Raw genomic sequence first — 26,335 nt, 5'->3', positions numbered from 1 at the left:
CGTCGGGCCGTTTTCGGGCGCCTTTGTTATTTAGAATGTCCTGCCATTATCTGACGTACATATTTCGGCTTTTTTGATTTTGTAATGGAAAAAGGTTTTTTTTTATTTATTTAAAAGCGTTTTATTTTTATTGAACTCTCTCTGATTATTTATAATAACAAGACACTTGAATCGACACTGGTTTCTTGGTGGAAAACGTGAAATAGAAATCAAAGCCTGAAAAATGAAATTGACAGAAAATTAGACACAAATAGATGGTTGATTTGAAAATTCTTACCCAGTGTACCGGCTGATGGTTCTTTGTTTCTCGTTGATGGCCACTTGGGTTGTGCGGTTCTGCGTCAAATCACAAATCTTGACCATATTTTCCAAGCACCGTGAATTCCTTCTGCTGGCAAAACTTCATTGCCCTTTAAAAAATGTTTAATCACACTGTAGCCACCCACTAATCAGCAGAAATTTCACTAATTTTACTAAAAATATGAATTTTCACAAGTGAAAAAATGGGCTTGAACAAATTGAACTGTCATCAAATTACGACGCCTACTATTATAAACAAGAACTGCAAATGTCGCCTTTGACATTCGATCAAAACGCTCGACAAACGCTCGAAAATGGCAGGACTCAATCGATTTTGAGTAGATAACGCTTCGAATCGCACGACCGCGGGACTTCAGTCTAACAGGGTTGTCCGAAAAGTGGTCTAAGAATCTCCGGTGAGTGTTACAGTCCGCTCAATCGAAACCGTCCACCTCGCCCAAATAACGTTGCCTCTGGCCGCAACAAAGCGTGTTATTTTACCGTTTTACATACAAATTTAATTAGGGCCTCGATAAGGGCTTTAGGATCGATTAAGGGTTTCAGTAAATGGGAAATTTGAGTGCTTCAAAAAAGTTTTGGTAAATTTTTATTTGTGGCAGTTTTATTTTACATTTAATTTCTTAATTCCTGAAAATAATAAACATTGAAAAATTCTAATCAAATTTTCCTTCAGCATCAAGGGGTTGGAAACTCTTAGAGCTATACTTATTATGTTAACCAGTATATCAAAATATATGTTAGTATACTAATTATTTCCTTTACATACCGCCAGTATACTTACCAATATACTGAGCGTATCTTAATATACTAACAGTTTGTTGCTTTTCGGTTAGTATACTAACAAGTATACTGGAATATCATTAGTATACTCAGTATTCCTATGTAATATTAGAGTTTCCAGCCCCTTGTTCAGCATATTTTGGTATTTAAAATCAATATGAACAAAAAAAAACAATTTTTTTTTAAATTTCCCGACACATGAATTTACAGATACAGTAATTGTTCGGTAACTGGGCTGGGAACGTAGCCCAGTCACCGAATGCTGTTCGCTATCTGGGCTGAACGAAAAATAACGAGGGGACCACTGATGCACAATATTTGTCTGATGTTATATGAAAATAAAAGTTACTAAAATTTATTTACAATGCTTGCTTTTCAAATTCCTTTAATTTTGGCTTGAAATTGAATAATCGTTTGATTTTTTTAATTATTGAACATGAATTTTACTTCCAATAACTCCTCGGTCATTTCGGGTTGTGTAGGGATTATGGGATTGAATATATAATAAATTATTAAATAAGTATTTATTATAAGACTGATATAATTCATAAAAAAAGAGTTTAAAGCGCAACAAAAAGTGCGCACCTTCATGAATATTGCCTTGTTAGCTGACAGATTGCAGATTGAGTGCGAGATTGAGCTGCGAGAGAGAACAACGAGCGAGTAAACAGCGAGGCCGGCGAAAGAGAGAATTAAGATTGTCAAATCAGTTTCGTAGTTAATTTGTGTGGAATAAGACGTGTTGTTTGTTAATTGCAAAATATCTTTGTTTTTATTTTAAAAGAAAGTCCCCGATTAATTATTTATGACATATTCAATCCTGCAACCCATAATCCCAACAGGTTGTTTTAATTTTTGTTTATTTTGTCTGTTTTTTAATTGGGCTACGGCCCAGTTATCAAGCGTCCAGTTAAAAAGCAGCCCAGTTACCAAAAAACTACTGTATTCAAAATAAGAAAGCTCAAACTGCTTAGCGTTTTTTTCATTGAGTCTATAAACGTTATTTCACCACGTATTTCACATTCTTTTTGTAATGTTGTGTAACAAAGAAAGTTGTTCACTACAAATTAATAATCAACAAGCCTTACCCGACAAACTTCGTTTTGCCTTTTTATCGTTTGTTGACGTTTTAGCTCTTTTCTGTTATCAAAATTTGATTTCACGCAGCTTTTCCCATACAATCTGCAGATTTCCGGAATCGGTTCCAGAGTAGCCAACAGGCTTCACTGAACACCAAGATCTGGTTCACCGTGGTGCGGTTTTCGTGTCACTCTAGAAACCAAACCGAGCTGTTTATTGTCACACCATAGCAACTGTACCGAAAGCACCTTGGTACACCACAGGTGCACCCAAACTGTATACCAAAGATGCAACTCAACATATGGTTGATCCAAGTAAACCGGAGGCGACATTGTTTTGATTGAGGTTTGTCAGCCATCATTCACAACTTCGGGATGGCCTGGCAGTCGTTGTCTCCGTCTTTTAACCACGAGGTTTCTGGTTCAATCCTGACTCAAATAATTTGATTTTTTTTTTCAATTTTTATTGTCAAAATTAGTGATTATATACATTTATAAAAAAAAACCTTCTTCGAACCTGCGACGCTCTAGTCAAAGGGTTAAAAAATTGAATGGATTTTTGTAGTGGAATAGAAAAAACGTTCCATATTATGCAGGCAGGTTTATGTGAAAAAGCCTATTTCAGGATTATATGCACGAGAAGTTAAAGTTTATATTTCATGACACTACGAAATTCTTTTCCTATAGAATTATTCTTAACAAATAAAAATCATTTAAAAAATAAAAAAAATAAAATTCGAGATTCGAACCAAGAACCTTTAGCTTAATATTGCACTGCCTTTGACAACCACACCATTCAGAACTGTTGAGTAGGATTGGCTTGCTATGCATCAAGAGTTCCAAACTTCTTCCGTGTGGTAGGCGCAGAAACCATGTCTGTTTTGTGTACCCAATCCACACCGCCGTCACACCAAACTTTGGTTTCGGTGCACCGATCAAGCTACCGAGCTGTGTCGGGTTTGGGTCGTGACGAGAAATGGTGCGCATAGAAAAACCGGTATCATAACAAACCGTTGTCGCACCCGTCAAAAGGTAAGTCTGGTAGCCAACTTTTTGGCGTAAGAACCTTCCTTGGACTTTTACGAACCCAACGCAACAAAAAGCACCTTGATACGACGCTCCGTATTGAACTGATTCACGTTCGAACAAAACCATCGAAATTTTTTATACACTCAAACCCCGATGGTTTGACACCAACTGTTGTCAAACGAACGGGGTCACTTTTTAATTAGACACCCCTTTTTATACGGAGTTCACACACACTACCAAACGTTTGTTGTTGTTCAGGGGAACAAAAAGCACCTTGATACGACGCTCCGTATTGAACTGATTCACGTTCGAACAAAACCATCGAAATTTTTTATACACTCAAACCCCGATGGTTTAACACCAACTGTTGTCAAACGAACGGGGTCACTTTTTAATTTGACACCCCTTTTTATACGGAGTTCACACACACTACCAAACGTTTGTTGTTGTTCAGGGGAACTTTAGAATATAATATAAAAAAAAACTGGAAATTTAGTTTATTGATCCTTTAAAAAAAACTCCAGATATTTCCAAATAATTTGTGAAATAATCTTGGAAATAATCATTAGTTAATCCAAAGTTAATCTGCGTTCGATAAATATTTGGTCTGAAAAGTCTTTGGTAATGTCATTCAGTCCCGCAAGCAGATGCTACAGATATTCAACGCGCCCGTGCAGACTTTTGAAAGCTGCACTCACTGTCATCGCGATGACAGCAACACACAACACTTCAAAAGAGAAGAAAAGTCGTCAGCTCGAAGCAAATTGTTTTCCGTGAAAAAGCAGTGAAAATTGTCGGAAAATTGAGAATTTCCATTCAAAAGGTACGACCCGGGAGTCCTCGTGATATAAAGTGCAAAATTTGATGGAATATGACGTGGTTTTTGGGGTGAAAAGGCGTTTTTCAAAAACATTGAACTGGAAGAAAAATTTCGCTCTCTCTCCCTCCCTCGGCAGGGGGTGGCGAAAGCTGCAGTGGGTGGGTGGTTCGTGAAGTCTGGCTGTGGAAAAGAGAGAGGAGGAGGAGAGAACTGCGAGGTGGGCTCTCGCCGAGATCGATAATGTTTGTGTTGTTTTTGTTTGTCGCGCTGTTCTTCGTGCAAGGCTGCTGCCGCTGAGTTGCTGCTAGTACGAGCGACTAAGTGGTGTCTCTCTCTTGATAGTATTTACATGGATTTACCTTGGGCTGAGTAGTGGAGGATTCATCATCGTGTGTTTTTTTTCTCTTGTCGAAATCTGCAGCTGGAGATTTTCGAGAATTTCTAACTAGTCATTTAATTCAGATGAAAAAAATCATTCTCAAATTGTCTTGAAAAACAAGCTTAAATAGAGCACTAATTTACGTAACTAAATTATCTGACGAACACGCAGCCAAAAAAAAAAAGCTAGGGAAAGAAAGAAGCAGCAGACAGGTGAGAAGTGGACCACACGAACGAGTGTGTGGCCATCGAACGGAATTAATTCAATTGATCGATCTACGGCAGGAAAATTAGTGGCATAGCAGAGCTAGTGGAGAACAAGACGGAACCAAAAATAGTCTCTTATCGGCTGGCTCTCTTTTTGTGTGCAAGATAAATTGCTGGTGCGCTTCTCTAATGTGGATTTAATGTCATCGAAGACAAAGAGAGACTCGAGTTTGTGGTGTAGGTCGTGAGTAATACTGATGATTGTCGTTCAGAGCTATTGCTACAACACTGTTCAAAACAAAATATGTAATTGTGAAGATCTGCGCAGCGTTCTTGCGAGTCGAAAGTCACGGATTCTAGATGAAACTTTGTTGACCCAATAAAGCAAGCTTTGATAGTATTTATTTATGCTGAGTGGCCTCCAGAATTTGATGCTTCACGTCGCATAACGATTCAATACTTTAGGGTGGCCACTCGCTTGTCTATAAGCATTTTTTAATATTTTTTTCTTGGTGTACTCAGCTCAACTCAACTTATTAAAAAAAATCATTGGTGTAACTCATTAATTATATTTTTCAAAAATCATCAATTGTATCAAACTTAAATTTTGGTAACGATTTTCATTCTCGTTACACAAAAAATAACGATTTGATAGATGGTCGATTAAGAGTTTACAAGATTCAGCAATTCTCTACGATTTTTTAATCCGACTGAAACTTTTTTGGTGCCTTCGGTATGCCCAAAGGAGCCATTTTGCATTATTAGTTTGTCCATATAATTTTCCATTCAAATTTGGCAGCTGTTCATACAAAAAAGATGTATGAAAATTTAAAAATCTGTATCTTTTGAAGGAAGTTTTTGATCGGTTTGTTGTCTTCGGCAAAGCTGTAGCTATGGATACGGACTACACTGAAAAAAATGATACACGGTAAAATTTTTTTGGTGATTTTTAATTTCACTTTAGAAATTTCCAGGTTGTGCAAAAAATCTTTGACCGAGTTATGATTTTTTTAATCAATACTGATTTTTTCAAAAAATCGGAATATTGGTCGCAAAAATTTTTAAACTTAATTTTTCGATGTAAAATCAAATTAAATTGATTAAAAAACACAAAAAAATTCGAACGACCAAAATCTGAGAGAACTGCTCAATGAAAAAAAAAAGGATTAAAACGCCAGGCTAGGGCGTCCAATTTTCCCGGGTTCTGAATTTCCTGTTATGTTTTTAAGCCCAATATCATAGAATCAGCTCAATACTATAAATTGGAGATAATCTAAACTTCAATCTGAACAAGGATTGCAGTTTAAGACAACAAAGATTTTTTGTTCTTTTTGTGCTTTGAATTTTAAACGAACCACAATTTCTTTTCTAATGTGATTTAAATCATAATAAATCAAATGACACATTCCGCCGTGACGTTGCAACGCTTTGACTTTTCTTTTTTTAGTATTTCGGCTGTAACTCAAAAAATACATAAAAAAGGCATATATGTTATTACAGATTCGGAAAGGGCATTAAATTTCCTATAAGAAGCAGTGTTGAAACATTATTTTAGGTAATTATTCTATTTTTGAGAGGGGAATATGTAGCGTGACGTTGCAACGCGTGACTTTTTTTCAATCTTGACCCAATTTATGTTTTGCCATTAACTCTGCTCTGTTAAACGGCAAATTTTGAGTTCTCCTTCCATTTTTAATGTAAAATTGACCAACAAATCGAATGCAATCATTAGTTTTACGAAAAAATCAAACCTCGATTTTTAAAGACCACTTACATTTCGTGACGTTGCAACGCTTTGTTTTTGAAAACAGGGGTTTTCGTTGCGTTGCAACGTCACGAAATTTTAGTTTCAAAATAAATCATAGTTTTTGTTATTTTGAACAACTTTAGGTTAAGATTTTATTATAAGACATTAATACACAGTACAAGGACATGTGAATTGACTGGCCCGCCCATGTAAGACCCCCTCCCCCCCTCCTCCTATATCGCTTTCACAGTAGCAGTACGATTTACACAGTTTTACAATGCGTTTCAAAGTAAAAATAAATATTTGTATTATTCCATTATCACGAAGGACCCCCCCCCCTCTCCTCTCCTCTATCCATGTAATGAGACGTCCATGCATTACGTAACGGGGTAATATCAAGGGGGGGGGGTCCAAGATTTATACAAAAAAATGTATCGGAAATGTATTCCCAGGGGGTGGAGGGGGTCTAAAAATATAAATGTTTTGTTACGTAATGCAAGAACGCTCCCTTAATATTTTAATGGTTTTGAGCAATTTACAAAACACGTGGAAGTTTTAGAATGGAAGGGGGAGCTTCAAGTTTTCAGGAGGGCTGAAATTTATGAATAAAGTGCCCATATCGTGTGTTGATGGCCCCTAAGGGGTGATCTGCAAAAAACGTAACTTATTTTGTTGACTTTTGTGCTTTTTAAATAAAATTTGAGGAAATAATAAAACTGTTTGCCTGCGCAACATAACATATTTAATTACAACTAAACGATGCGTACAACTTATTTAGGTAAGGGTTCGTCCAACAATAAAGTGACAAAAGTTTGTAAAAAAAAACAATCGAATCACGTGATTTTTATTGTTTAGTGAATTTTAATGTAATTTGGCCTACGTAAGGGTGTGGGATAAAAAAATCGTTGCGTTGTATTAGAATGAACCCTCACGTAAATCAGTTTATCATAAAGGGACCATTCAGTAACCACGTGATTACTTTCAAGAAAGTTTTAGAATTGTTACCCCTGGTCTATCGGTCTATTTTGATTTGTTCAACAAGTTTCATAAAATACCTACTTTTATTCGAGTTGCATACAAACTTAAGTAACGGAATTTGTGAATGACCCATGTACAATTCTTCTGTAAATATGCTCGGAAACATTATATAAAAAATATATAATATTTAGTATCCTTTTATTTTCAAAAACCAACTACGCATACACCTTTTTTGCCATGTGACTAATATGATTTAAAATTTCGTGACGTTGCAACGCAAACTTAAACCTGTTGTAACTTTGGATCTAGACAACCAATTTAGTCGCTCTAGGTTGCATTTGAAAGCTCTTTCCAAGTACAAAGAGCATTCAAAATATCAAAATAATTGAATGTTTAGTTTTCTGTTTGCATAAACAACTGTCCCTTTTTCGTGACGTTGCAACGCAATAAAATGGTAAACTTACACTAGTTCGAAAAAATACTTAACTTAAGATAAACTGCAAATCCATGACATTTCCGTTAAGTACATCTTAAAACCTACAAAATGCAATCAAAAGAATAATTTTTGGATTTTATTTCGCTGAAAACCAGGAGTTTTTAGAAAAATGTTTTAAATCGATGATTTTATTACGAATTGATGCAAAACTTAACCAACTTGTACAAAATGATATTCAAATGATCAATTAATGAAAACCATGATTTTTGAAGCTTCATGTAGTCTAGAATCGAGGAAAAATATCCAAATAGCTCATACACGCTTTTCAAAAATTCATCCCAAGGTGTACATTGCCGGAGAATGTGTCAAATACATTTTAATTGTCCCATGTTCAAGCTCTAATTCAAATCAAATTCAAACTCTAATCGGTTCAAGGCCGTTGCAAATATTTTTTGAAGTTTATGTCGCCCCCTCTTCAAAATCGATCCGAAAAATCAGGGGGCAAAAAAAAAAATTTTTTTTTCAAAAAACTTTAAATTTAAATGGAAAAAGAAGTTGAATGAACTGAAAATAACTTGAAATGCATTTTCCTGCGTTAAAAATCATATTTAGCATATTTGAGATCGATCAACAATATATTTTTTGGGAAATTCCGCAAAAAGTTTTTTTTCGAAAGAATTTTATTTTTTATTTTGAAAACTTAAGATTGCAAAACATCTGGGCATGTGTAAAATGCATTTTAAAACTTTTTTTCATTCAAATGTTAAAAGCATAGCTTGTAATTTCAATTTTAATATTTTTTTTTGTTTGTTCAGCTCCAGCTTCAGCTTTTCAAAAATATCTTTTTCATGGTGGTTATCCTTCAAGAAATATGTTTGAACAAAAAAAAAAAACGAAATGAAATCCTAAATTTGTACATTAAAGTGGCTTTAACCTGAAAACGGTACATTTTATCGGATTTTTTTTACGTGCACTTATTTTTTCGAAAAGTTTAACCTACAACTTTGCTGAAGACAACAAATCGATCTCAAAATCCCTTCTCAAAGAACAGATTTATTCATCCAAATAAAAAAATACAAAGAAAAGTCGATATGCAAAGTCGTAGAGATCAAGATTCAGGTATTTTTAAAATTAAAAATATTATTTTTTGCTGTATTTTTCGAAAAGTTTACAAAATTTGCCACAAATCGCCTTTTTCAATTAAATCAAAATTATTAAAAATCCAAGGAAAAGTCAGTTTTTTGTATTCTCCATTCTACTTTTAACTTTTATCGGTATGTCCTTGAAACCTCTTGATCCGATTTTTATTGTCTATTGGTGAAGTCATTTAAATATCAATTAGTTAATAATACATTTAATTTAAAATAAGCATATTTAAAAGAAAATGTGCTCGTGTTCTAAAAAATATGGAATGCAAAAGTAGGAGCAAGTAGCCACCCTAAAATATTCCCCCTCTTTTGCCTTTCCTCCCTCTCCCGCGGGTCCAGGTGATTCGACCTCAATATTTGTCAAGGCTGGCGCCACGGTGAACACCCGCCCTTTCCAGGCGCATAGGCTGGCCTTCTCATCTGGAGATTTTGCGTTTGCTCGATACATTCGTCGTCGGAAATTTGGAAATTCTTCGCCCCTCCATAACTCAACTCGACGAAAATCAATAAAAGAATAGTCATGAAATATGAATTGGTCGTCGTCTATGTGTTGTGGCCGTTGCTTGGAATTGCACTCAACCTTTGCTGATCCAGCTCTCTACAGCGCGACACTTTTTCTTGCTGATGGTTGTGTAAATTGCCGCAACTGCGGTGTGCGGTCCGTAAATCGTTTTTCTGTTGTCTTTGAATAATATTGTTTCCTTTTCTTCTTTTTGTTTGTTGCAGGTGCTGAGTGCTGAAATCAATCACAGAGAAACAATAGTGAAATGTTATTCCAATATCAATCAACGGTTTTACCTAACTTTTCGACAACTTTTGATCAACTTCGTTGAACGATCAGCTTGAAAAATCGTCAGGAGTTAATCGATCATCTTGCTGGAAATCCCCGCCAAAAAAAAGTCCGCTCTCTAATCATCCGACTTGCCCACGGAACCATGGACCATGGCAAGTCCCCAACGCCACCGACCGAACTATCTGTAACTCCAACGACGCTCCCGAAGCCCGCCACCGACGACAATCTGAGCATCAAATCGTCCGACTCGGTCACGACCAGCGGTGAGTACGAGATCGTCCCGGAGGCCCCGTCCCTGTCGGACGTCGTCGACGGAACGCTCCCGTCGCCCATCATGAACATTGTCAAAACGACGTCGAGCGGATCGCGAAAGCCCCAGGAACCGATCCGCGAGCCGAAGCAACCGAGCGAGCTGAACCTGGACGAGTGCTTGGGGGATGACGAAGACGACGATCAGCTGGTGGTTCCGCCGGCGGCTGGGGGGCAGAAGAAGCTGGACGCCATCTCGCCGATACTGAACATTGAGGGAAACGGAAACGTGCTCGATCTGGAGAAGAACATGGACGAGGTGATTCACGAGCTGGAGGAGGAGCGAACGCTGAGTGCGAGTGACGATGGGGAGCAGTCGGGGAGTGCCAACAAAAGTGAGTTGATTGATTTCTTTGCTTTTATATTTTGCGATGGTAAAGCTGCGCGCTGTGTTTATTTTGGCGTGTCTGTGTGCTGATTTGGAGGTTTTGGAGGCTTGTGCGGCCATAACTTGTGCACATAAAAAGGTCATTATAACTGGATTGTTTGTAATTTACTTACTACTATTTGTAATTTACTAACCTAAAAAAACTAAGGGAAGTAGAACTCTTTTACTTTGAATATTTTTTATAAAATAATCCTTTTTAAATTCCGATAAATTTACCTTTTGTAAACTTGATTTGATTAAAATATGTTAAATATTTTTTTAACAATATTTTCATTTTTTTAAATCAAAACTAAAATTTCAAAAGGGCGTAATATAGAATGTTTCTTCCTTTTGAATTGTTAGTCTTGATTTAAAAAAATGAAATTGTTTCGAAAAGATCGGAAAACTTTACGAATGCTTCATATTTTAACATTGAAAATCGGACCATTAGTTGCTGAGATATCAACATTAAAAAAACGTGGCTTGTTTGGGTGAGACTTAAAAAACATCAATTTTCCTGTTTTTAAATCTTTGCATAGCGATATCTCAGCAACTAAGAGTCGTATCAACAAAGTTCTAAAAAGCAAAATTTAGAGATTTTTTCCGCTTTTCAAAAATATTTTCAAAGGCGGGCAAACATGAGCACTAATTTGAAGAAACAAAATGAATAACTGCGACAATTTTCATAAAAGTTACCTCAAATGGCTATAACTTGAAAACGGTGCAAATTTCACTTAAGTACTTTTTGATTACAAAATTGATTTTACATCGAAAAATGAAGTTAAAATCATTTTGCGATCGATACATTAATTTTTTGAAAAAAATCAGTATTGATTCAAAAATTTATAACTCGGTCAAAGATTTTTGCACATTCTAGAAATTTCTTTAAAGTATTTTTTTGCAAACAAGTTTTGACATAGGACTATGTCTCTATTTACTATATTGGGTGCCAGTTCAGAAATTCGATCCAAAGCGTCACTTTTAAGCGTTAAAAAAGGGGACATTTTGAACGCTTATATCTTTTTTCCCTGTGAATCAATACAGACGGTTGGACCACCAATCGAAAGAGGAAGACTTCAGCTATTGTTTAACTACATAGATAGTTTGACTAAACATAGTTAAAGCACATAAAACATGCAATCAAAATGAGTAATTTTTCAGTACAAATCGGACAGATGACCAATCAGAGCGAGCGTATGCATTCGAGACCGCGCCCCTTTTGTGCCGTTCTCCGGCTCTGCCGCTATTTAAGCAGAAAATTTCGCAAAAGCAAGTCACTTTGGAACGAGCACTCGAACTGTGCACGTCGGGCCGGCACGGAGCAGCAGCAGCAGCGGCCAATAGAAGAAGAGGACCAGCAACCAGAAGGAAGAACCACCGGCAGCAGAAGGAGGAAATTCGAGCGAAGCGGACGGCGTGGAAGTCGCTATGATGCGGCGGTTCTCATGAAAAATGGCCAATTCGACAGTGGTGAAAAAAAAGCTGGAGTGGCCGGTGCCCACGAAGAAGGTTCCCCCGGGGCCTGGGGGGACATTTACAGAAACATACGAGTTGTGGCAATATGGGTATCAAAATTCATGGTTTTTGATACTGAACATAATAATGGCCATTTCGACAGTAGTGGCCACAACCTGGAGTGGCTGGTGCCCTCAAAGAAGGTTCCCTCGGGGCCTGGGGACATTTACAGAACCATACGAGTTGTGGCAATATGGGTATCAAAATTCATGGTTTTGATACTGAACATAATAATGGCCATTTCGACAGTAGTGTCCACAACCTGGAGTGGCCGGTGATCTCAAAGCAGGTTCCCCGGGGCCAGGGGAACTTTTACAGAACCATAAGAAGAAACGAAGTTGACTTTATAGCTGTCGACCACCATTGCTAGTACCAACCACTAGTGTCTTCCTTTTATCTACAAGGACTTCGCCGCCCTGGGCTCCTAAGTGTATGAAAGTATGACATGGAGCGACGGCGCCGAATACCCATATTTACACAAAGAATTTTTAGAGCGCCCGCCGCGGGATTCGAACCAGCGACCTCAGGATTGTGAGTCCAGTGCGCGGTCCGATTGATCCACACGGGCGGGACATAGTAGTGGCCACAACCTTGAGTGGCCGGTGATCTCAAAGCAGGTTCCCCCGGGGCCCAGAGGGTCTTTTACAGAACCATACGAGTTGTGGCAATATGGGTATCAAAATTCATGGTTTTTGATACTGAACATGAAAATTGACATTTCGACCGTAGTGGCCACAACCTGGAGTTGTCGGTGCCCTCATGGAAGGTTCACCTTGGGAGAACATTTATGACAATTTTGCCGACAAATCTATGAAACAAAATAAAATAATCTTATTCCAGATTTCACTAGCAATCCAACAACACATTCAAATTGTTTGGTCCTATGTCTTTCGGTTATGTCTCTGACATACCATCTTGAACTTTTAGTCACAAAAAGGGAAATTACATTGCTCATAAATGAAAACATAATATTTTTTCAGTGTAGTATTGTAACCTAGATAGTAAATTAGCCTATATCTGTAAGCCTATGCATCCAATTGAAATGTGGTCAAAGACAAACTTATGGGAAATTGGACGAGCTTTCCGGTAAATATATTTTCGAGACTGAAAAATCAAGTCTGTCATATAGAAATTACCTAAAACCATCAAAAAACCTATTTTTTCAACATTTTTATTTTTAAAACCGCTGTAACTTCACAAGGATTGGACTTAGGACAATAGTCAATATGGATACTTTTATGTAAAATTGTCTGAAGAATCGACTCTCGTGTTTGGATTTTGAAAATTTTGATGTTTAGAGCACCTTTGAAAAAAACAGTTTCAGTAAATGATTTTTGTATTTTGTATTTCGTGAGTCTTTTTGTAACCTCTTAGGCTATCTTCACAAAAATTTTGAACGAAAAAAAATCGTGGGCTCACCTTCAAATTTGAATTTGAAACTTAAAAATCCAAAAATCCCATAAAAGTGGAATGTTTTTTTCTTTCAGTGTATTTTTTTCGGAAAGCCCGTCAAATTTCCTACAAGTTTGTCTTTGACCACTTTTTGATACGATGCAACGGCTTCGAGATACAGCAATATTTAAATTACGAAATACAAAAATATTGAAAACACTTACGCCCTTCTTAAATGTCATTATCGAGTGTAACTGGCTCCATAAACACAAAAATGACTTATATATGCCTAGGATAACATGTCTACAAAGTTTCATTGAAGTCGGAGAGGGTCGAGAAAAATGTACTTAAAAAATTCTTGTTTTGGGCTGGAATTGCTCTGTATCATTTTTTTCAGTGTAGTCCTTATACTTACCTACAAACTTGCCGAAAAATTTTCATATATGATTTTTTGTATGGACAGCTGCAAAATTTGTATGGAAAATTGTATGGACAAACTAATGCTGCAAAATGGCTTCTTTGGGCATACCGAAGGCATCAAAAAAGTTTCAGCCTGATTAAAAAAACAATACAAAAAAAAATACAATACAAAAGATTCAATCAATCAAAAAACTTAAAAAAATATATTTATCTAAAAAAATCAAAAAAAATTGAAGGGCTAAAAAACAATTCAATAAATAAGTCTCCCCCAGTCGCCTTGGGTTCGATCCCAGACGGTGGCATTTTTCGAGACGAGACATTTTCCTGACCACGCCTTCCGTCGGATGGGTGTAGGAGTCGTCTCCCTGGGTCCTGCCTCGGTGGAGTCGCTGGTAGGCCGTTGGACTAACAATCCAAAGGTCGTCAGTTCGAATCCCGGGGTGGATGGAAGCTAAGGTGTAAAAAGAGGTTTGCAATTGCCTCAACAATCAAGCCTTCGGACACTTAGTTTCGAGTAGGAACCTCGCAATCGAGAACGCCAAGGCAATGCTGTAGAAATAAGAAAAACCGAAAAACACAAATTAAAAATTGGCGATTGCCCACGCTCCATACAAAAAAAAGTGTCCACGTGGTTTATGGATAGTCCCATTACAGAAAAATTTAAAAAGTTACTTCAGAAAATTTACAAAAAAAACTAATCTTATTTCATTTCTAAATAATTTATTAAAGAAAAAAAAATATGTTTAAACAGCTAAAAAACATAAATAAATAAGAAGAAGAAACTAGAAAATACATAAATATTAAATTAAAAAGAAATAGAAATAGATTTGAATATTTAAAAATCAAGAAAATAAATAAATTTGATGAATGAAAGACACATATTGGTCACTTTATTATATATATATTTTTTTAAGTTTTGAATACATTTGAAAACAAACTTTGAAAAATTACAGAAAAAATCACTTTTTATAAAATTTAAATTTAAAAAATCTGCATAAAATTACAAATTATTTTTATTATTTTTTTGTTTTATATTTAAAATAATATAGAAGTTAAATAAATTAACAATAAGGCCGTTGCAAATATCGACTCTGATCAAATTCAAGGAAAGTGGGGCAAAAACATAGAAAGTTAAAAAAATTACAGGCTGCGGTGTCAACATTTGAATGGAAAAGGTGTTTTAAAATGCATTATACCAGTTGTTTTGCAATCATCAATTGCAAAATTTCTAAACATTGACGTAAATTTTATTTTTGCGAAACTTTTTTTTCGGGGTTTTGTATTTTCATAGAAGTTTAAAATAGTTTTAAACGAGCCCAAACATGCTTAAAATGATTGTCAATGCAGAAAAAGGCATTTTAGATTGCTTTCAGTTGATTAGACTTCCACTTCTATTTCCATTACAAATTTGATGTTTTTTGAAAAAATATTTTTCTGCCCCTCATTTTTCGGAGAAATTTCGTATTTGCAACGGCCTAATTGAAGAATTAAAAAAATTCTGGAACCAGACACATATCTCGAAAGCAAATTACATTGAACCGGGGTACCAAACGTATTACTAAAGAAATCTTTAAAAAAGTGTTTTCCTGAATTTCAAAAATAGTTGTAGTTGCAAACATGGTTTTCCCAGCACTCCTCTTACATTTACATTTTCTGCTGGATAATTATTACAAAAGTGTTTAAAATGACCTTTTTAATTTTTTATATGTATTATAGATAACCTTTTGCACCACAGTGCATTAAGGTGCAACATTTAGTTTTGGACAGTAAAACAAATAAAATAAAATTAAAAACAATAATTTTTTATCAGCTCGAGCAATATTGGTATCGAAATAAACAACAGGTAGAGAGTCGACTGTATCGGAAAACTTGTCAAAATATTTATCAAGTTTAAAATCGAATTTGAAGATTTTTTTTCCAAAGCTGAAAAAGATCCTGCATTTTCCATTTTAGAACCTTTTTGTTAAAATTTTGAGAAAAAAAAGTTTTTCTGAGTGTCAAATAATGAACGTTAATTTGTTAATTTAGGATAACTTTTCTAACATCCCTCGATTTTTTTTTTCAAAAGAAAAACGAATTTCAAATTATTTTATTCTTTTTTTAGCTTTTAAGAAAGTTTTAAATTACTGTTGAACAACTTTTAGATCTCGTGATTTTAAATTTCGAAATACAGTATAGACTCGATTATCCGAAGGTTTGTATGGGACTTCGGATAATCGAATCACAAAAAAAAAATCGTATTTTTTTTACTCTAAACATCAAATTCGAGTTCTGCGACCCATTTTAAGTAAAATTTCGAGCCAAACATTTCATTTGGGCACAAAACCAAAAACCGCTATTCGAGAAAATCGCTGGCAGAAAGTGGACAACTTGTTTCAATTCCTATTTAAAAAGAGTTTTTTCTGCAGAAATCCTTGGTGAAACGTAAACCAAACTTTGTTTTGAAGTGAATTAGTGTTATGAATGTATGGAAAGTTCACTTTATAGCATAGAAAGTTTCTTATCCACAAAAAACTAACGAAAAAGAAAAGGGCACAATTGAACTTTTTAACTGGTTAGGAGTGAACATTGTTATGTGCCCTTTTGCCTTTTTGATTTTTTCAATAGAACATTGTTTGCTATCAATCTGATTCTTGGAGGACATGTAGAGAGTGTACTAATGAATGGAATAGTGGAATAATCCCCAATGTTTACGTTTTGGGTTTGTGCCCTAATGAAATGTTTGGCTCGATTTGTATGGTTGTTTGCCTGTAAAATTGAAAAATGCATTTTTTTTAATATTTTATCATCGCCATTTTGGATTCAAACTTTCTAAATCGCTTTAGAGTAATTTATGGGCTCAACAATCAAGAATAAGACAACAAAAAAAATCCTGATTCGATTATCCGAAGTGAAATTTTGCCAACGCCTTCGGATAATAGAGCCTCTAATGCCTCTAATTTACATAGTTTTGAGAAAAAACAAACAAAAGCTTCACCATATTAGCCAATGACAGTACAGTGGACTGTACTGTCATTGGCTAATGGGGTGAAGCTTTTGTTTTTTTCTCAAAATTATGTAAATTAGAGGCATATGGAAGCAACGAAATGTTCAATCTTGTGTTCAATAAAGGAAGATAAAAAATGGTATTCGTACAAAGTTATGTCAGATCTCCTAAATTATTTTTTTCAGCAATTCTATTTCTGCACAAAGTATATTCTCTATACGAAAAATCTAGTACCGAACGATTTTTTAAATTTTAATCTAAATTGATTTAAATAACATTTCAGTTTAATCAAGCATTTCTTCCGTTACACATTTGGTGGATTTTTTATTATATTTTTTAAAACTTATATTTGAGAAGAAAAAGTCTGCTCAATTTTTTTAAAGAAATCCGAAAAAATAAATAAATCATAGTTCAGCTCACACCATGCTGATAATTTTGCAATTCTATTGAGAACACTTTAAAACAATACCAGCGGATAAGACTATCATCGCAGCTGCCGCATGTCGGCCTCCATTACAGAGTCTCCCTGTATTGATAGTGTAGACGAGCAGCTCCTCGGACCGAGTTGCGATATTTATATTTTTTAGTCTTTTTTTGCAAAGAAAGGATGGTATTGTGCTGCCGATTTCGATTCCGTTCCAAATCCAACGAAGAAGGTGTTCTGCTTTTGCTCGTCGCTTAAAAAAATCATCTAAACTAACAAAAAATTCTCGTGCTTTTGTGCATTTGTCTCTTTTTTTTTCGCTTCCCCCCCATCACAACTTCATCCCGTGCCCGTGTAGCTCCCGTGCGATGTGTCGTCGAAGGCAAGCCTCAGCTGTTGCCGCTTCGGGAGTTTGCCCCGACGACGACGATGGCAGCGCCGCCGCCGCTGCAATCGCCGGAGAACCGCGTCGGCCATTCGGTCTTTTACGACTGTCTGGCGAGTCCGGTCAAGCCGACCGAAACCGACGACGAGCTGTCCGACATTGACCAGGAGTGTACGATTTTCAGTGGCGTAACGTATTTGGGGGCGACCCGGATCAACGCGCCCAAATCGGAGAAGGAGATCCTGCAGAAGGTGGCCGAGATGAACGCGAGTTCGCCGCTCGGGATGAAGGTGTCCGTTAGCATACCGACCCGCTCGGAAGGATTGGTGGTGTAAGTATAATTTCGATGATCGCGTGTGGTACAGAAGAACAGGTGCGCTAACCGAGGTTCGTTGTTCAAGGCTCAAGGAATCGGAGACCAAGGTGGCGACGTACGAGGTGCAGCGGATTTTGTTCTTTGCCCGAGGACCGGCAGGATCGACCAACCAGGCGTGCTTTGCGTTTACGTGGTCCCACGGCGAATGCCAGGAGACGGCCACCCACCAGTGCCACGTGTTCCGGTGCAACATTCCCGAAGCGGTCAACCAAGTCAGCGGTAGGTCGCTTGTGTGCTTGCCAGCTTGTTTTTGTTTCTGTTACCTTCTGTTGATTCAACTCAAATTGATATGTAATTAGTCTTGCTAACGTCAGCGTTTCGTATTTGAACAGGTTGCTTCGCGAAGGCCTTCCAGCGTGTGCTTCCCGCGAGTATTCCGGCCAGTATGACGAGCTCGCTGGTGGACAGCAGTGCGACCGGTGCCGGCGTTACCAACGTGATGTTGGCCTCGATCACGTCGGACTGCGCCGGGAATCCGATTCAGTCGGCGATGTACGAGTTTAGCGTGTCGCTCGAGATCAAGGAGAAGGACAAGAGCAGTTACACGACGGTGCCGCGCGATGCCAAGGCCAGCTTCAGGCTGCGGTGCAACACGGACAAGGAAGTTTCCATCGTGGTGAAGCAGATCCATTCGGACCAGTTTCCGCCGTTGTTCATCGAACGGTGCTTCGGAGTGCTGCTCAGCCCGGGGAAGATCGTACGCCAGGCGGACATGCAACTGTTGGACATGGTCAGCATGGGTTACATCAAGTCGGACGTATCCCCGGCGCCACCCCAACAAAACCCAATGACCGCTTCGATGACCTCGCTTGGTCCCGTGGCGGCAGCCTTTGTCCAGCTGCCGTATCAAATCCGCGCCGAGTGGAAAGCCAACGACAAGGCGTTCGAACAGCTCAACACGGAAACGCAGAAAAAGTGTCTCACCGTTGCCGTAGATCTAGTCATCAAGGGAATCCAGGAACCGGTCCGTTTCGTCATCGAAACCTCCGTCATGATCCTCTCCCAAAGCGAACTCCGCATCATGCAGAACCTGTTCACCAACAAGCGTCTACTCGTAATGCACTACTACCTGACCCTCCAGGAAAGCGGAGAAGGTAGCTGGAAGGTCGAGGCGATCGACCACTCGGACGAGATCGTCGAACCTCAACCCCCAGCCTCGCTCTCACTGAATCTCAACTTCAAAACCTGGTCGTTCAAAACGTCCGCCAGCGTTCAGTCGATGGAGTTTGACGACTCCAGCCCGGATTACAGCTCCGACGGTGACGAACCCCTGCTCAGCGGTACCGGCGAAGTCAGCAAGGATTGCCCGGTTGCTCTGCTGGACGAGTGGAACGAAATTCTGAAGGAATGGGACCGCGACAACCTCGACCGTCGGCCGCGCAACCTCACCAATCTCGTCCGGTGCGGCATTCCGGACATCCTCCGTGGGGCCATCTGGCAGAAGCTCGCCAACGTGGAGAACAAGACGGACATGACCGATTCGTACCGCGTGCTGCTGACGAAGGAGACGAGCTGCGAGACGGTGATCCAGCGGGATATTAATCGTACGTTTCCGGCGCACAAGTTCTTCAAGGAGAGCGGCGGAATGGGACAGGATAGTTTGTACAAGGTGTCGAAGGCGTACGCGGTTTACGATGCCGAGGTTGGGTACTGCCAGGGGTTGAGCTTCATTGCGGCCAGTTTGCTGCTTCATGTGAGTATTTTGATAATTGGTTTGAGTTATGCTAAGTTTGTTTTCGTGAATCGAATGGAGAAAAATGTTAGTTTTTTCCTTCATATTATGTAAAAATGGTCTCAAGGCTCTCCAAGTCTGGCGGAAAGAAGTTTTTAATAGCCACCTAACATTCACCAATTTAATATTCTTAAAAATCTTCAATTTCAGAATTTTTAAATTCTTACGCTCTTGAAATCTTAGATTTTACAATACATACTAGAATCCTTAAATTATTGAACACTAAAATGACAAATTTAGGAATTTCTAAGTTACAAAATTATTAACTTAAATTAAAAGATAATAAAAATTTTAAGTTTTATAATGCTTCAATCCTTAAATTAGAAAATCTAAAACAAAACTCAACATTCTCTAATTGAAAAAAAAAACTAAAGATCTTCAATAAAAAAATATAAAATTCAGTTCAAATAGCTGTATTTTACTTTTTTTGATTGAAGATTTTTAAATTATAGAATTTTGAAATTTATTTTGGATTTTCGAATTTAAGGATAAGAAAGGATTTTTTAAAATTAGATTTCTTGAATTCTAAAAAAAATTGAAGATTCTAGCGATCTTGAATTTCAAAATTCTAAAACGCTCTTCTATAAAAATCCTGATTTTTAGATTGCCTGAATTCTAAAATCTGCTATAAGTAGATTCTAAAATTCCATAATCCTATAATTCTCAAATGTTAAACCTGTTCCTGTTTTCTTAAAAGAAATGATTTTTAGTTCCAAATTTCCAAAATCCTGAAAACTATAAAGATTTGTGGTTCCAATATTTAAAAGAATAAAAAATAATCTTCAATTCTAAAATAACAAAAAAAAAACAAACAAAAATCCGAAATGCAGTTATTCTACAATTCTGGAATTTTGAAATTATAGGATTCTTAAATTAGGCCGTTGCAAATATTTTTGATGTTTATGTCCCTCGGCTCTGACTTAAGTCGAGGGGGAGGCAAAAATATAAGATTTGAAATGACAAGCCTAGGTTTCAACATTTGGATGAAAAAAGTGTTTTAAAATGCATTTTGCAGGCGTAAAGTTGATTTCCAATCATTAGTTTTGAAAATATCGAGGTATTGACGGAATTTTTGTTTTTCGCAAAATATTTTTTTTCGTGGGACTGTACATTGGTATTTCTTGAAAATTTAAAGTGTTTTCAAAGGAGTTCAAACATGCTAAATATGATTACAAACGCGGGAAAATGCATTTTAACTGGTTTTCAGTTGATTAAACTTTAATTTTCATTAAAATTTTGAAGTTTTTCCAAAAAAAATATTTTTGCCCCTGATTATTCAGGACAACTTTGAAGGGGGCGACATAAACTTTGAAAAGTATAAAATATTTGCAACGGCCTTACTGTATTACTAAAATTTTAAAAATTGTAAAATTAAGAAAATCTAGCGAAAGAACAATTTTAATTCCAAAATTCTAAAACTCGCTTTTTAAAAACTCCTGATTCTTAAATTGTCTAAATTCTAAAATCTGAAATCCTACAATTCTCAAATGTCAAACCAGTTCTTGTTTTCTAATAAAGAAAAGATAAGTTCCATTTTTTTTCAAAATCCTGGGGGGATTTGGGGTTCTAAAAATTCTTCAATTCTCAAATAACCAAAAAAAATCAGAAATGCAGATATTCTACAATTCTCAAATTTTGAAATTATAGAATTCTTAAATTACCGTTTTTCTAAAATTTAAAAAATTCTACAATTCGGACGATAGAACGATTCTAATTCCAAAATTCTAATACTCTCTTTTTAAAAACTCCTGATTCTTAAATTGTCTAAATTCTGAAATCCTACAATTCTCAAATGTTAAACCAGTGCCTGTTTTCTAAGAAAGAAAAGATAGGTTCAAAATTTTCCAGATTTGTTGTTCTCAAATTCTGCAATGTAAGAATTAAAAAAATCTTCAGTTATTAAAAAAGCAAATCAAAAATGCTAATATTCTACAACTCTTAAATTCTTAAAATTTTGAAATTCTAAAAATTTTAAATTCTGAATGTTTTAAATTCTAAAAGCTATAAATTCTTGATAAATTCTAAAAATGCAAAAATCTAGAAAATAAAGAGATATCCGAAAATTCTACAAATATCTATATTATCTAAATATTCTAAAAATTTAAAAAAAATCATAAATTCAAAAAATCCAACTATTTTTAAAAACTTTAAATTTGGTAAAAAATGCCAAATATTCCAAATTTTCAAAAAAAAAAAATCAAAAATCCAAAAAACAAAAAAAAACATTTTAAATATTCAAAAATTTCTGATATTAAAACAAATCTACAGAAATTTCTAAAATGTCCTATATTTCTGGAGCAACGCGAGAAAAGGGCGGATAAGCATTTTGACAGCTGGAACTATTTCGCAAATTCCAAACCAAGAAGTAACTTTTTCACAAAACTCGAAATGTAAATCAGTAGCTCGCCTTCCCAGCTACATTTTAACACTGCGGGTTCTGTTAAATAGTTACTTGATGGCTCGGTATTTGCGAAATTGTTCTGGCTGTCAAAATGCTTATGCGCCCTTTTCAAATGTTGCTCCAGATTTTATAAATTCCATAAATTCTTTGAATTCATAATTTTTTGAATTTCAAAAATTCTATCAATTCAATAAAATTAAAAAATATCATAAGATTCAAAAAATATCAGAAATTCTAAAAATCCAAATATTTCAAATATTTGAAATATTCTAAAAATTTAACAAAATCTAAAATCAATAAAATCCAAAAATTTCAAAAAATCCATAAATTTCAATAATTTCTAATTTTCAAAGAATTTGAAATACAGTAATTGTTCGGTAACTGGGCGTTGTTTAACTGGGTTGTTTTTTAACTGGGCGCTCGATAACTGGGCCGTAGCCCAGTTAAAAAGCAGACAAACGTTAGAAAACCAAAACAAACCAAAATGACCGAGGCGTTAATGGATGCAAAAATCATATTCAATAAATAAAAAAACTTTTTTCAAACTTATGTTTAATTTCAAGTTAAAATTAAAGAAATATGAAAAGTAAGCATTGTAAATAAATTTAAGTAACTTTTATTTCATCTGGAAAATATTACGCATCGGTGGTCCCCTCGTTATTTTTTGTTCAGCCCAGTTAACGAGCAGCATTCGGTGACTGGGCTACGTTCTCAGCCCAGTTGCTGTGCTTCAAAAATATCAGATATTTAAAAAATAAAAGAAAATCCATATATTTCATAAATTCTATACATTTAATAAATTCTAAAATTTCCAAAAATATCAAAAAATTTAAAAATTCCAAATGTTACAAATATTTATAAAATAAAAAAGTCTGATAATTTTAAAATTCAAAAATTTAAAAAAATTAAAAGTTTATGTTTCTTTGATTTTTTTTTTATAAAATTTTGAAAAATATCAAAATTTAAAAGAATTAAAGGATCCCAAATATTGAAACATTCCAAACATCAAAAATATTCCAAAAATCTAAAAATGTTCAAACATTTAAAATTTTAAGAAAATCTACAATTCTAAATTTCAGAATTCAAGAATATTGAAATTCGTTCGTAAATTCAAAAATTATAAGAATAAAAAAAACATCAACAATTTTTTTTTGTTTTATAACATAACGCAGTAAAATGAGAGTAATATCTGCAAGCTTAAATTCTAAAATAATTAAAAGGTTCTTGAATCTTAAAAAGCATTGAGCTATTTCAAGAGCACTCAAAGTCCAGCTTAAAATGCGCTGACTGCTATGGGAATGACGCGGCTAACTCTCGCGAGTGCACTGCGATTTCCGTTCTAAAAATATTAAATCCCCCTTTCAGATGCCAGAGGAGGAAGCGTTCTGCGTGCTCGTCGCTCTGATGTACAATTACGGCCTGCGCGACATGTACAAGATGGGCTTCGAAGTGCTGTACCTGCGCCTTTACCAGCTGAATCGTCTCATGAAGGAGCAGCTGCCGGATCTGTACGAGCACTTCCAGAACACGGGCGTCGAGTCGCACATGTTTGCCAGCCAGTGGTTCCTGACGCTGTTTACGGCGCGTTTTCCGCTGTACTTTGTGTTTTACATTCTGGACGTGTTTCTGCTGGACGGCGTAACGGTGCTGTTCCAGGTGGCGCTCACGCTGCTTTCCGTCTGCAAGAAGGATTTGTTGGAGTTGGATTTTGAGGGCATTTTGAAGTACGTTAGGGTCACGCTGCCGAAGAAGTGCAGGAGCGAGGGTCAGGCTAAGCGGCTGATGAAGCTGTCGTTTGAGTGCAAGGTGAAGAAGCTAAGGAAGTACGAGCTGGAGTACATTGCGAAGAAGGAGGAGAGCGAGCGGGTGGAGCGAGAGAAGAAGCAGTACGAGCTGAAGTATTTGGAGGAGAGGGCGAAGATGCAGCAGGAGATGCTGGCGTTGAACGAGCGGATGGAGACGATGATTCGGGATGACAAGAAGAACAACGGGATCATTACGGACTACAAGCAGATCATTCAGCGCCAGGAGCACGAGAATAACAAGCTGCATCAGATGTTGGATGATTTGACGGTAGGTCGTCTGGCTTAATAGTTTGAAGTGTTTTGAATAACGTTGGGACTTTCTTTGAAGAAAACTGTTTCGGCGTGCACGAAGTGTGCTGGCAGCATACCGAAGTCATCCCCGTTGCACAAGAGTTATGGCAAGAACCTGCAGCTGGCCAACAACGAGAACAACAATGACCAAACCATCCACGGCGGAGACAGCAATCTTGGCCCGCTGGATCCGATGCTGATCGCTACCCAGCGGATACGAGAGCTGGAGCTGGAGCTGGCTCAAACGAAGCTCGCGCAAGTCGAGGCCGAATGTAAGGTTCAGGTGAGTTCTGGTTTGATTTCGTGCAGCTAAAACAATGTTCTAAAATGAGAGTTAATTTTCAGGACCTTCACCACCAGCTGAACGCCACCCTGACCGAGATGCAAACCAACCGGAGCAGCTGGCAGCCGTGGTTCTCGAAAACGCTAAACTCGATCCAGGAAAAGGTCGTGACGAGGCGCGACGCGCCAATGCCCACGTTCCAGTCGTACACTGAGCCAAGTGTAAGTTCGAACCAGCTCGTTGAACGATGTACGCATTTACAAAAAAACATCTTCCACAGGTAAAACTGCGCGAACATTCCCAAACCCTGCCGACGCAGACCCAGCTGCGGAACAAGCTGAACCAACAGCAGCAGCAGCACCAGCAACAGCGGCACAGTTTGTCCCACGCGATGACCTGCGGCGAAGGAGGCGTCGTGGTGGGCGCCGCCGCAACCGGCAGTGGTGGCAACAGTGCGGCGGACCACGTGATCTTGCGGGACTCCGCCCAACGGTGTCATAGTCTGAAGTGAATCCAGCCATCATCAGTCCAGAGGAGGAAGGTAGTAAATACACACACTTAACACTTTAACGATTATACACGGAGGAAAAAGTAACACACAGAAGTAGAGCAGATAAGTTAAGTGCAGCAGCCATGATATTCTCACAAACACACACACACACAATGTTACTCCAAATCTGATCTATAACAACCATGCACTACTGGTTACGTTAATTTTAAAATTCATCAACAGAGCTAATCAGTTAGGATTGTTACATTTTAAGGCATATCTTAAGTGTTGTATCGCGCTTGAAGAACGTTACAATTGAGTCTCACTCTGTACTGTAATCAAATTATTGGTTTTGTTCTAAAAGCTTTCATCGAATTTGATTAAAAAAACCTGTTTTCTTTTTAAGTTGGCTTATAATATATTAAACATTATTCGAGAAGAAGAAGAATCAATGCATTTCGTTCTGAATTAAAACTGAAAAGTGTATCTCGTAAGAAATAAAATGAAAAAAAGAAAACATTCACAGACCGCTTGTCCGAGATGCGGGCTTCACACATCCAGATAATGCAAATTTTTAACAGTTACAAGGTTTCCGACAGTCTCCGCCACCGCTCCAAGCTTGTAATGACAGCAAGACGTTATCTAGGGACGAACTTCGGCTGCATGTTTTTGAAAGGATGATTAGATGACGGTTCCCTCCCACTCTCCCATAGACGCATTTTAGTGCAATGTAAATAAGCAAACTTTTCGAGGATATTATAAAATAATTATAAAAAAACATGGTAAGAAAGAAGTCGTTTGATTGCCCCTGTGCAAAAGCAACAACATAAAACAGAAATATAAAATATAAACAGAAGCCAACCACAACCAGTAGCACAGCATGCAAAATCTCCGTAATTATATTCCTGGTCATCATAAAATCAAATTGTGTACGATGAACTCCCCCCCAAAACAAACTGCAAACGTTTAAAAATATATAAAAACAAGAATTATTTATATTATTCGCCCCAACAAACAGCAAGGCCTTTTGATTTAATTGAAAGAAAAAATCAGTGTGTTGTTCTTAACTCCACGCCCCTCTACAGAATCTTCACGGCACACCCGGCGGCGATTGACGAATCGACAAGGTAAAACAAATACAGTCCAGACTCGATTATCCGATGTTTGGAGTATCCAAAGTTCGATTATCCCACGAATCACGAACAAACTTTTTTTTTTTTCGTTGTCTTATTTTTGTTTGTTGAGCTTAAGCTTATGACCCTTAAGCTACGCTAAAGTGATTTAAACATTTTAAATCCAAGATGTCGGCCAAAATGGCGGTGTAGAAACATTGAAAAAATAAAATGCATTTTTTATTTAATAGGCAAACAACTATTTAAATTTGACTAAAATTGGGTCGCAGAACTCGAATTTAATTTTTTAAACAAGAAGAGAAAAAAAAAC

At 36.9% G+C, this 26,335-nt stretch overlaps 1 protein-coding gene across 3 annotated transcripts; it reads left to right on the top strand.

The window, feature by feature from the left end:
- Nucleotides 1-3,906: 3,906 nt before the first annotated feature.
- On the top strand, nucleotides 3,907-25,907 carry LOC6034079 (rab GTPase-activating protein 1-like). Of its 3 annotated transcripts, none has more exons than XM_038261686.1 (9): nucleotides 3,907-4,032; nucleotides 9,650-10,360; nucleotides 17,488-17,845; nucleotides 17,916-18,109; nucleotides 18,223-19,583; nucleotides 23,389-24,096; nucleotides 24,157-24,402; nucleotides 24,465-24,623; nucleotides 24,683-25,907. In XM_038261686.1, the coding sequence occupies exons 2-9, from the start codon at nucleotides 9,859-9,861 to the stop codon at nucleotides 24,911-24,913; spliced, it is 3,759 nt and encodes a 1,252-aa protein (XP_038117614.1). In that variant the 5' UTR covers nucleotides 3,907-4,032; nucleotides 9,650-9,858; the 3' UTR covers nucleotides 24,914-25,907. The 3 variants fall into 3 exon arrangements, with proteins under 3 accessions (XP_038117614.1, XP_038117615.1, XP_038117616.1); XM_038261687.1 differs by lacking the exon at nucleotides 3,907-4,032 and adding an exon at nucleotides 4,062-4,246; XM_038261688.1 differs by lacking the exons at nucleotides 3,907-4,032; nucleotides 9,650-10,360 and adding an exon at nucleotides 17,252-17,361.
- The last annotated feature ends 428 nt before the right edge of the window (nucleotides 25,908-26,335 follow it).

This window comes from Culex quinquefasciatus, chromosome 3, assembly GCF_015732765.1.
Source record: "Culex quinquefasciatus strain JHB chromosome 3, VPISU_Cqui_1.0_pri_paternal, whole genome shotgun sequence".
NCBI lineage: Eukaryota > Metazoa > Arthropoda > Insecta > Diptera > Culicidae > Culex > Culex quinquefasciatus.
The sequence above is the reverse complement of the archived record's forward strand: the minus strand, read 5'-3'. Positions and strand labels throughout refer to the sequence as shown.